General features: G+C 44.3%; 2 protein-coding genes across 21 annotated transcripts in view; both read right to left on the bottom strand.

The window, feature by feature from the left end:
- Positions 1-4574, bottom strand: part of STIMATE (STIM activating enhancer) — a 62850-nt gene extending 58276 nt beyond the window's left edge. Inside the window, exon 1 of one of the 2 annotated variants that reach the window (XM_039477218.2) lies at positions 4241-4574. In XM_039477218.2, coding sequence (XP_039333152.1) covers positions 4241-4400 — 160 coding nt within the window. In that variant the 5' untranslated portion in view covers positions 4401-4574. The remainder of the gene's footprint in view (positions 1-4240) is intronic. The other variant, XM_003936569.4, reaches the window with a different exon arrangement.
- A 2101-nt stretch (positions 4575-6675) lies between these two features.
- Positions 6676-12034, bottom strand: part of SFMBT1 (Scm like with four mbt domains 1) — a 158200-nt gene continuing 152841 nt past the window's right edge. For all 19 annotated transcript variants that reach the window (XM_074403682.1, XM_074403696.1, XM_074403683.1 and 16 more), the window contains one exon: positions 6676-12001. In XM_074403682.1, coding sequence (XP_074259783.1) covers positions 11861-12001 — 141 coding nt within the window. In that variant the 3' untranslated portion in view covers positions 6676-11860. The remainder of the gene's footprint in view (positions 12002-12034) is intronic.

The following is a 12034-nucleotide window of genomic DNA, read 5'->3' as shown; positions in this document are numbered from 1 at the left end:
ACTCCACACAACAAGCAGCCAGGACTCCTCAAAAAGTCAGAAACATTAAAAAAAAAGGGGGTATGTGTATGTATAGGAGGTTATTCTTCTAGAAATAAAAGTGACTGAAAATATAACCAAACACAACGTGTGGACCTTGATTGGATCTTAGTTTTTAAAAACTCCAGCTATAAAAGACTTGTGACATTTGGGGAAATGTGACTATGGACCGGATATGAGTTGGTATCATGGAGTTATTATTAATTCTCAAGTTTGATGATGAAATTGTGGTTATGTGGGAGACTGTCCTTATGTTGGGGAGACTTAGCTGAAGTATTCAGCAGTAAAGTGTGATGCTGGTTGCAACTTAACTTCAAACGGCTCAGCCAAAAAAAAAAAAAAAAAAAAGGCATAAAGAGATAAAGCAAATGTGACAAAATGTGAACAACTGCTAAATCTAGGTAGACAGCAGACAGATACTCAGTGTATTATTTTTCATCTTTTCTATGTTTGACATTTTTACAAATAAAAACCAGAATGGGGTGGGGGGAGGTGATCACAGGGAAGGGTGTGCCAACACCAGTCGGTTCATGTAGAGCACACAGGGAGGCCAGTTTACCTGCAGAAAACTCTAGAAACTCTCATTTAAGATATCAAAACTGGGTGGACTGGTTTGTGATTTTACTTTGGATCGCAGGAAAAAACCTATCACTTCTCAATGTCAGCAGTATTTTTGTAAAACACAGACACATTTCTCCCAGTTGGTTAGCCCCCATGTCTATAATAAAAATAGGCAGGCAGATTTATCCAAGCTCTCAAAATGCTTGTTTTATTAAAAACCAATTCTGTCTACACTTCAGCCCAGAACCCTGACTGTGCACGGTGAGGGAGGCTTGAGTTTGCTTTACATTCACATGTCCTAAGAGTAAATACCCCCAAATGCCAACACACACACTGGCCAACATGACCTTTGGCTGACAGCTGGGTGGCTACCCGGCACTGGAACGGTTTGCTGAGCTCTAGGACTGCTCAGCTCTGTTCTGTTGAAACCCTAGCTGAGCAACTTTGTCAAGTCACAGACTATACACAAAGCCACCAAAACGAGGAATTGCTTGGCAGGCAGACTATGACAAAGCCCCCTTGTTTAAAGCATGTCTTTCTACGCAGATACCTAGTAGACACTTCAGAAAATTCTAGGTGGAAAGTATCTTCATAAGCTTGACTCTGAATATGTCTGCCTTTCCTTGTGTACACAGGCTACCTTAGCTGCAGCCTCTAGAAAGCCCTCCAACTCAACAAAGCAGTGCTGACACCGGGACATGTGTGTGGGTGGTGGCCTCTAACAGTCTGTGTGTTTATGCAGCATGAAGAACAGGCTACCATGCATGACCTGGCATATACGTTCTGAATGGCCTGGACAGAGAGGGTCTATAAACCCTACACAGTAAGGCAAGAAGTCTATCAAAGCATCAGAATGAGAAATCCTTGCAGAACCAGAATCCTCCCCAGAGACATTAACATATATAAGTAATCTTCCTTCAGGACAACAGCCCCCACAAGGTGAAAAAAACACAGCAATGTGTAAGTGGAGAAAAAAGTAATTTTTCTGGATAGAAAAAGGAACATAGAGACAGTCGTCTGAGGAGTCACTGAAATCAGGGAGGTGATGTAAGGAAAATTACCTCACAGCTTGTCTGCAGGGAAGTGGGTTCATTCTACAGTCAGAGCTGGTCCAACAGGAAACAACAGTATTTGCTGTCTGGACTGGGGAAGCATTCCAGAAGAGAGGCACGGAGCCCACTGCCTTGAGGGCCACAGGTACCCGGAAGGAGAAAAGATTTTAATCTCAAAAACAGCCCCTGAAAGGATAGAGGTATTTAAACTGCTCAGAAGAAACTGGCTGGTATTTTAAATGTTTGAAGATGATAACAGAACTGAGGAAGGAGGGAGTGGCCTCACCTTAACATACTGACTTCCCTTTCTCAAGGGGGAGCCTCGTCGGGGGAGCCTGGCCTTTACCACATGCCCCTCCTGGCAGCTCCGCCAGACTGAGAAGGCAGACTCTGATTGGGAGGACTAGAAGCCCAGGACAAAGCCAAATAGCTCACAGATGTACTTCCTTATGGCTACCTCCATCCCTTTCCTCTTCCACCTTAGAGATTGCTTCCTATTCCCAGCAGTTTTACTTCAACAGGACCAAGAAATCTGAGAGATAAGAAGGGCCCCACCCTGACCGAATCCCAGTCAATGGGCTTCTCCTTGTCCAGCTCCTAGAATGTGATCGCCCTGGCCTGCTCTGTCTGCTTCTAGGCAGGGGGAGGAGGCTCTTGCTCTCACCTCCATTTATGCATCAGGGCAGACATGGCTCTAGCCTTTCCAACTCTTCCCCCCATCACTCCTACCCCACATCACCCCAGGACCCACCAGCCATTTCCACGAGCTCTGTCCAGGTCAAGCCTCACACTGAACACGAGACTGCTTTCTAGTCCAATTTCTGCACACAGAAAGTATCAACCACAGTGGGATTTGCACATGTGCTCACACTGAAGATTAAGTAAAGAAGTGAGTATGTCCCTGAAGACTCCACTCTGAACACATTCAACCCGGCACACTTCTCAGCTGCAAGCAACTCTGCCCTGTCATAATCACATTTCCTTCTCTGAATCGCACGTGTCAAGCCCTAGGGGATAAGCTGGGCCATCAGCATCAGTCAAACCCATGGAAACAGCCAGAGCTAGGCTGAGAAAGCTCAGGTTAGGGAGCAAAATAAAAATGTAACCTACAGTTCCTTCACAGAGAAAGGAAGGGTGTCTGGAGGAGAGAGAAGTAGGAGGGGTGTGAAGACCCACTCACCATGTCTTGAAAACACACACATACAGTACATGTCCTCAAGTCAGCAGCAGATTTTGGCTAAGTTGTCACAAATTATTACTGTGGGAACAAGTGGGTATTTGTTTATCAGAGAAAAAGCAAGGCAAGTTGGGACTAAAAAGGAAAGAAAAAGTGGCAAACACAGACAGATGGGGACTTGTAAGACTCAACAAGTCCAGGCCACCGGAAGAAAGCGGTATCCATCATCACAGCCTCTTTAGGGTTACCTAAAGCCTGAGAACATTCACTCAAAGAAACCCCAAGTTATAAACAAGCAAGGTGGCCACTCCAGCAACTGAACCCTAGAAGACATAGGGACACAGCTGCAGGATCCCTCCCGAGTACCCCCAAAGCATACTTTCTGCAGGAACTCTCCACGCTGCCCACACAAGCACAGAGGGTAAGTTTTGAGAACAAGTCAATTTTGGAATTAATGACTCTGCACTATCATAACCTTTCCTCCCTTCTAAAACTCAATCACAAGGGCACTCCTAAGCTTACATGCCGAACAAAACTTCTTGTTACTTTAAGAAGGGAAGAATGTACACGAAGAAAAGCAGAAACCCCTACCTCACAGCTCACATGACAACAGGGTGAGGGCTTCCTTCTCTATTCAGCCACTAGGTTGCCCAAGTTTCATGGAAAAGGAAACTTAAAATATAAAGAATAAAAGTGGGTTGGGAAAGGAAACAGCCAGGGGAAGCTATAGATGCAGCTTATTAGGAAAGCTTGGGACAGAGATGAAACAGGTGGGCCTGTTCTGGAAGAAAGGAGAGGAAGGCGATCTCGGGAAGAAGTCGTCTAGGTGGTCCTGCCCTGAAAAGGGGGAAAATAAAGCTGAGGGAGAAGGGCCACGCTGAGGGAGGCGGGGGCTGGGAAACGGAAGGGAGAGTCCTAACACTCCAGGTGTCGAGAGGGATGCAAAGTAGCAGGATTTAAATGTGAACAGGTGAATCCTTGAAGAGTGAAGGAGCAGAAAAGAGCTCAGCATCCCACTGGGGATTGAGGGATGGGGGTTCTAAGCACGAAGAGCCCCTGAGACGGGGCGGACAAGGGGATGTCACCCTTGCGGGTCATGACTCCAGGCTGGGAAGTGGGGTAACAATTCGAAATGGCAAGGTGGGAGGTGGGCGAGTTTTAGGCTGGCATCTCAGAAGACAGACGTTTAAGGTGGAAACGGGAAGGGTCACTCCCAGCTGGAGGCTACAGCGAGTAGGCGAGGGGCTCAGAGTAGGCATACCCCCTAGTGTGGGAATGCCCAGCCTGGGTTTGCGGGAGAGGAAGGATTCCGGTCCCCAGGCCGGAACTCTCCGCGCAGGAGGGGCCCCGGGGGCGTCTGGGCCGCGGCTGCCGCGCAGGGCCTCAGGAGGGGAGGGGGTCCCAGACTCACGCATTAACGTGCTGAAGGCCACGACGCCGAGCAGCCCCTGCAGGAAGATGCCGAAGCTGTGCATCAGCGCGCCGCTCTCGCAGCGGCCCGCCCCGGACGCGACTGTGGAGGGCGGCCCGCCCGGCAGTCCGCGGCTCGCGTTCCCGGCGGGGCCCTGCATGGCAGGCCTGGCGGGAGGGGCGCGGGGGCCCAGGGCCCGCCCGGCCTCGCTGCCTGCCGAGGCCGCGCCGCCAAACCCGCAGCCGGGAGCGGGAGCCCGAGCCCCAGCCCGAGCCCGAGCCGGTACCTTAGCCCGGCGGCCGACTCCGCGCCGCGCGTAACCCGACGTCTGAGACCGCGGCGCCTAATTGGCGCAGCCCTGGCTGGGGGCGGGCCTCGGCCGCGACTCCTCTCCCCCTAAGGGGCGGGGCTTCGGCCGGCCCAGGGGGCGGGGTCGCGGGTCACACTCCCGCCTCCAGCAGCGCCACGCCCGCAGGTAGACAGGCCAGGTGGGCCGCCAGCACAGACCGGAATGAGAGCCGGGAATCACGAGCTCCAGGTCCGGAGGTAGGAGCTGGGACGGCCTGTGGCGAAATTATTTTCCCCTCTAAGGCAAATCCCTTATATCCCGGATAATTTATTAACGTTCCTGGATTCCACCCTCAGTGATCCCGATTCAGTAGTTGTGGGGTGGGGCCCAGTAGTTTGCAGCCTGGATTATTCTGAAGCAAGTGAATAAGGAAAACAATCTAAGACTGAGCACAGAAGTCTTCCTTCCAACCCAGACATTAGTCTTTTTCCTACTTCCCTAGCTCAAGGCTTATCAAGAGTCTATTTTCTTTTTTTCATAATTTAAATGATCACCTGAATCCAATCACTTTCATTTTGAAATATACAAGGTTTCACACTGAAAACCTGACATGCACATATCCCACCTTATTCACTTAGGGAGCACAACTACCTTTTGAGCATAAAAGACAAATGGTTGGTATTTGCCAGGCTCCAACTCCCCCTGCACACACAGACTCCCATTTAACCCTTTCCAACTCCTCAGAACCTGCACTCTGCCTTTTCCAAGAGCCCGAATCCCCATTCTCTCTTCCAACCCGCCCGGTCTAATCTAGGCTCTCTCTGGACACATCTTGTTGGTGCTCTAGAGCCCCTGACCTTCCTGCTGCAGAATGTCAGTGAACACATGGTGTGAATCCAGTTGATGCTGAGCTACATGTTTTCAACAATAAATATCATCTCTAGGAAAGAGTTTCCCTATTAAATAGCTCCCCCCCACAATTCCAATTACCTAAGAGGGTTAAATGCTATCTAAAAGCTCTCTTGGTGAACAGGAATATTAACTTGATTAGAGAATAAAAATGCAACTCTCCAGCCTTCTCTTAACATTTTCACACCTCTATGCCTTTGCTGCATGGATGCCATTCCGTTTTCCCTGCCCCATGAACTGCTCCTCATGTGTCAAGGCCTATCTGACCTCTCTCTTTCCCTCTTGCTCCCACATTACCCTGTGTGTACTGTTCCACCAACACTTCTCAGACTGCTAAGTTTGACAGCTGTACAAATGTCTCTCTCCTACAGCTATGTGTGAGCCTCCTGAGGGCAGGAATGGTTTTTATTCACCCTTCAATTCAAACTCAACATAGTGCCTGGCACAGAGAACATGCGACAAAATGCTTAATTTAAATGGAATTTTAATTTATAAAATTTTAAGCTCTCCACAAGTACTGGCCGTGGGCAAATACAGAAAATCAGATTAAGAAAACAAATGGATAAGGGAAAATTAAAATTCCATGACTGTCTTTATTCTAAGAGGGATCTTATGAGGATGCTCAACAGTTAACAGTTCAGTTTAGAGAGAATCAAACAAGAGGCTACATCTACATCTTAAAGCAGAAGAGACTATAGTTGGGCATAGGAGATTATTGATTGAAGACACAGACAGCTCAAGAAAAACTGCACACAGAGCTGAAAAGTGATGTTTTTGACAAAGAATTGTTCTGCACATCCAGCTGTGGAGGAATCCTTAAGGCTCACAGAGGAACAAACAAGCAGTCATCAGAGATCAGAGGCAGAATCCCCAATGCCAGGAGCAAGGTTGCTGTGGAGAAATTCTGCTCTTCCTATCTTTCCTGAACTGGAATTAAAAAGCACCTAAATCCAGAAGGGAAAGGTTGAGACAGCAAGAGAGGGGAAAGAATTCTGGAATTTTATTAAAGTAGGAAGGAATTTCTCATCCATTTGGAAATGATTCTCTGAGGTCCCACTGGATAGAGTTTTGAAAAATTTACTCTGGCCAAAATGCCTTCCTTGTTGTCAAATCAGCACAAAGTTAAGGTTAAACACAGCTTAAGACCTGTTTTCCCTAGTTTTCTCACAACCACTTAAAACTGTCATAATGTACCACAAGTTTATATACAATCATATTTACAAAGAAACACGCAAAATATTAATCCAAAATAGTTTTTTTAATCCTTTGAAATTATACCATCAAACTTGATGGGAGTTATTTTAATAGGTATTCTTGTGCATACTTAAGTGTACTTCTATGTTCAATGCATAACTTTTGAAATTAAGAGGAAAAACAGCGAGGAAGGATACAATGCAATAAGCATTTGATTTTGTTCTAAATGAGCAGCTTAAAAAAAAAAAAAGGCAAAATACATTAAACAAAGTGCATCAGTTCCAAGTTAGTATTAAAAAGAGGCCTAAGGGCAGTGCTGGAACCAGCCAGGAGTCCCTCCCTGGCAGGCCTCTGATTGTCTTTTGAGAATATTCAACGGAAAAAAAAGAAGAAAGGAAGGGAGAGAGGGGAAAAGGGAAAAGAAATGAGCACTTAAAATCTCAAGAGAAACATTCAAACTACCTTCTCCAGAGATTCTTGCAAAGGAGCTAAGGGACTGCCCAACTTTAATTTTGCCTAAGCTTTGTAACCTCCCTCAAGCATCTGCTTTGTGACTTGATTTGCCCTAAAAGCCTACCCTCATCCTTTCAGCACTTTTGTCCACGTCCATTCTGCCAAGCTAGGTATGCAGTTAGATTGAATGAACCATGTAGAAACCCTTAGGCCTGAGTTTCCACACACCCTGAGAACAGGCACCCCCATTAGCAATGGTGGCACCATTTCACTAGAAGGCACCATTTGCCTCCAGAAACAATGGGAGAGGCTCTTGCCTCCCACAGATCAGGGTCCATGCTTTTCTGCTGGTGTTGGGAGACTTGTCCGGCAAGGCTGTGGCTTCTCTCTTAAATCAGTCCTTTGTGATAGGCCATAGCACCAGGACAGACCCAAAATAAGTCAAAATAAGTATTAAGTCAAAAAAGACGTAAGAGGGAAGTTTTAGGCCTACTTCTCTATCTCCCCAACTCTCCACTCCTGGTTCTGCTGGTTCTTGTGAAAATCTCAGGCTTCTTAGATACCATGCCCAAGAAAATGACTCTGCAGTGCATTTGCCACCAACCACCATCTGCACCTCCTCGTAACGCTGCCCTCAGAAACAACGCTACCTGTGTGGTCTGAGACAAACACTGAAAAAACATCCTTGGAACCACCCTTGGAGTGGGCCTGGAACCAGATTCGTTTGGACTGGGCAATGAATTTAAAACTTATGCCCAAACTCCAAGTCATAGGTAGCTTGTTTGGATAAATTCAAGTTTCCAAAGTATGCACATTCTCACATAAGGGGTGGGAGTCATCAAAACTCATTAGCAAAACATCTAAAGTGAACAAAGTCAAAGAATTATAGTAAGATAATAGCAAGAAAGTAACATTTCTTTTTGGTTTTGCAGGAGGCTCTCTGTCCTATGATTTCTGAGTCAGCACCACGATAAACATATGGTTGTTTACAGTGGACCCAGGGACAAGGAAATCCAAGCTTGAAAAGGGGGCATCTGGTCCCCACCAAGATTTATACTTCATTGTTTTCTAGGGATGCCTTCTTCTCATTCAGCTTCATAAGGCCAACAGATTTCCTACTGATAATGCAGAACACTTTTGAACCGGTGTGTGCACACACACGGCACATCTTCAATACACAGGATCAGAGTTCAAATCCAAGGCGTGTTCCACTGTTGAGGCTAAACAAACAACTCTCTCACAGCTTCTGTGGGAATCAACTAAACCAGTAAATGGTGTCTCAAATAGAACAATCTTTGGTGACACAAGTGCCAAGAAAATAAAATTGCCTGTGACAGTTTTCCCAATATTCCCAACTAGATGACCAGATGTTCTGTGTCCCTCAGAAACACTTCTTGGCTTGAGAGAGGGAAATGATTCTGAGTCCTACCCTTCCTAAGGCTTGCTAAAGCTTTTAAAATGTATTCAGGTACCACATTAGTGACTGACTTGGTACTAAAGAGTGAATAAAATGTATCCAGGTTCTCTGGAAGCTAAGGTCCAATGTCTTCTCTCTCATAGTGAAAATAATTTTACTTCCAGGAGAAAAGGCATATTAAGGCTAAGTTCTGAACTAGTTTTCTATGTTTGCTTCTATTATAAGTCAATAAATATTCATCAAGAAGTTCATCTTTTCCAGAGGTTGGTGTACATACCCTTCCCTGACCTCACATATCTTTAACATAAATGCTAGGAGCCACCTGCGTTGCTGAAGAAAGGGGGCAAGATTCCACTAATGCATTCCCTGCGTTAGCCACTTCAACTCTGCTTCAAATGAGAAGGATTAAGATGGTTTACAAAGGAAAGCAGCACAGTCCCCAGAAGCCCACAAAATATGGTCAAAAAGTCATAGAAAATCTTCATGGGCAGCAAAAGGGTTTCCCTAGCACACTAACATAGCAGTACTAGTCTAATATTGGTCAGCCAGCTTTTCAAGGTCCAGGAGGATGAAAATAGTCCATTAACTGTCTTCTAAACTTGTCAATTCAGGATAAAAAAAAAAAAAAAAAAGAGTCATGAGAAATTTTTTGACCTCCGACAGGCTGTGGGCCCAGCTGTAGGTGAAATCCAGACAAATACAGTTCCCTCACAATGTAACTGTTACAAATTTAAGAAGCTGGTCTCTCTAAAAAACAAAGTTCATGCACCTATGTGCAACATACCAACATTTTACCCCAACATGGTGAGCTATGATCTGGCTTGAACTGTTTCAGCATCACAGTAACCAGATCATCATTATTATCCAGCCCAGTCCCAACAGTTTTATGAGGTAAATGAAATCCAAATTTTAAGTTAAAAAAATGCCCTGTGCTAAATTCCCAATTATCTTCGCTTACATAATATATGGGAGTCAGGGCTGGGGGATATAATTCTTTATGCAATTGCCTAATAAACTATCTTAGTAGGAGAATGCAAGAAATATTAAGGGAAATCCAACTTACTTGACTATTTAGAGTCAGCCTTTCTATAGGAGAAAAGCTGAATAATCATGATGTAAACAAGCCTGTCGGCTCTGACTCTGCCCAGATCAGAGACTACTTAGGGCTGTATGTTTCCCCCTTCAGGGGCTTCATCCCTTCACCTGTGAAGGGAGGTGATTCTAACATTCCACGGTTCCTGGAGAAGTCAGAAGAGAGACAAAATAATGCAATCATTGTTCTTGTGTTTGGTGTATTCCCTCTTATATTATTTAGGAAAACATATTGCATTTTCCTAAATAAGATAATAACAAAAGGCCCTAAACATTAATTCCAGAAATTTTGTTCCACTGTTCTTCCTCAAGGGGCCATCTTTGCCTTAGTGCCTTGATTGAACTCTCAGGAAATTTCAATAAGCAAAATCACCACCACCACCACTACTACTCACCAAAAGCTTAATGTTTAATGCTAATTATTCCTTAGCATTCCCTATATATCCTTCTCTTCCACAGACACAGAATCAATCTAATTTTTAAAAACTGGATCTCTATGTTTCAAACATATTAATTTTTACTTAAATGAAGCTTCCTCCCAGATTTATCTGGTAGGCACCTAAGCAAAAAGTTAATGCTTTAATGTATGATTTAGTTGCAGGGCTTGAGTTAAGCTGGTCCATGAATTATCCAATGAAGAGAGGCTCCAGACTATTTGCCAGTGTCCACAAAAATAGCTTGGCATGGTGGGGAATGGAAAAAAAATCTCAATTAAAATTTTCTTTATTACCTTATATTTGTAGAGCTGTTTAGACTTTACCCAGTTTGCAGGCTTAAAACATTTTCAAATCCTGAGGAAGAATGATTGGGTTATAAATTTGTAGGTGATTAAGATTTTTTAAAAATTCAGCAAAGCAAACCATTTAAGGGAGGCAACCTATATGTGTTTTTCCTCACTCCTCATGACTGGAATAGTACGGCAAATGCTATTATTCTATAATAGCTAGCAATGGAATCATAACTGAAAATTCACCTGGAGTTTCACGTTAACTTGAGCTGGGTTAGAGATAAAAGAATACTGAGTTATTTAAATGGGAATCCTCAGACTAAAGATTATATTCCATTTAAAGGATTAGCTGAAAAGAGTCTAAGTGTGGCTAGGCAAAGAGGTTTCCAGAATCCTTAACGACGTCTCAACATTTATCCAGCCACTGAGGACACTGCTACAGAAACTCCATGCTCTGTGTTACCCTCCAAAACATGTTTTCTGTGCTGTGCTTCTACACTGGAGACACCTGGAAAGGACAAATAGGCTTCACTGTGGGTCCATGGAACACCTACTGATTTTTACCCAAGGTAAAGATCCTAGAAATGAAATAGAAGTAGACAAACAACTGTAGAGAAAAGTAAACACAAAATAAAAGTCACTGAAGTCCCTCTGAGAATGAAAAGGGAGAGAGCAATTAAATGGAAATACAGTCTTTGTGATGTTACTTAACACAGGCAGCCCAGGCTGGGTCAAGATAGATAACAGTAACAGTAAAGTTCTTAGATGGGGTCAGTTAAGGAACTGGTGTAAGTGCCCACATAATGTTTTTAAGAAAGCAAACAGATTCCCCCCCTCCAAATTCTGTCATAATTTTAGTGTTCATGTAGCTTAAAAATGGCATCATACAAAAAACCTCATACATGGCTGTAAGCTCAATTATCAACAGAGGTAGTAAACAAAGGAACTCCTAAGAATAGATTTTAAAATGGATCAAAGTGTGACTATACATTCAAAACCCTAGAGCCACATAATCATCCCCAAAATGAACTGTTTTAATTTTAAAAAGCTTAAAAACACAATGACAAAAGAAGCACTGATATGCCTTAGGCACAGTCCCAAATCAGTGCTGACTTAAAGCTATGTCCTCTCTTTCCAAGAAAAAGAAAGCAGAGAACAAAGTTCAATCTACAATGGGAAGGAACAGAATGAAAACAACCAAAAGGGTGCTTTCCAGCAGCCTAGGTTCTTCTTTGTTTTCAGGCCACACCACTGGAAATGCTTTTCTTCTTATGTAAGTCTTTTCTTCACAACCTTTATTTTTTTAAAACTGCCATCTGCTGAACAAGAGATGTCCACATTTCCACTGGAAGGCGATCCACTTCTGTGCACAGTTTTTGCTTCCTCACTGTGAGTCTTCCTTCCCCGAAAGTGCAAAGAGAGCAAGCTGACACCTGCAGGGCCCAGAGCCCCAGGACTATTACAGCTCCACTTATAAAGCAGGGTGAAGGATTTGCTGCATTTGTGCTTCAAAGATCCAGCTCGCTTTGGTTGTCCTTCTCAGTTGGCAAACTGCTCATAAAAAGCAAACTTGATCCTTTCTATGTGATGGCAAAGTTTGATGGCAGGGCCCAATTTTAAGTCCATGCACTCTTGAACAGTGGGTAGGGTAAGGAGCAATAGGGCCTGCCCATCAATTTCCTGTTAAAGCACAAAAGAAAAATTATGATGTAC

The sequence above is a fragment of the Saimiri boliviensis genome, chromosome 8 (assembly GCF_048565385.1).
Source record: "Saimiri boliviensis isolate mSaiBol1 chromosome 8, mSaiBol1.pri, whole genome shotgun sequence".
Classification (NCBI taxonomy): domain Eukaryota; kingdom Metazoa; phylum Chordata; class Mammalia; order Primates; family Cebidae; genus Saimiri; species Saimiri boliviensis.
This window is presented reverse-complemented; position numbering and strand designations above follow the sequence as displayed.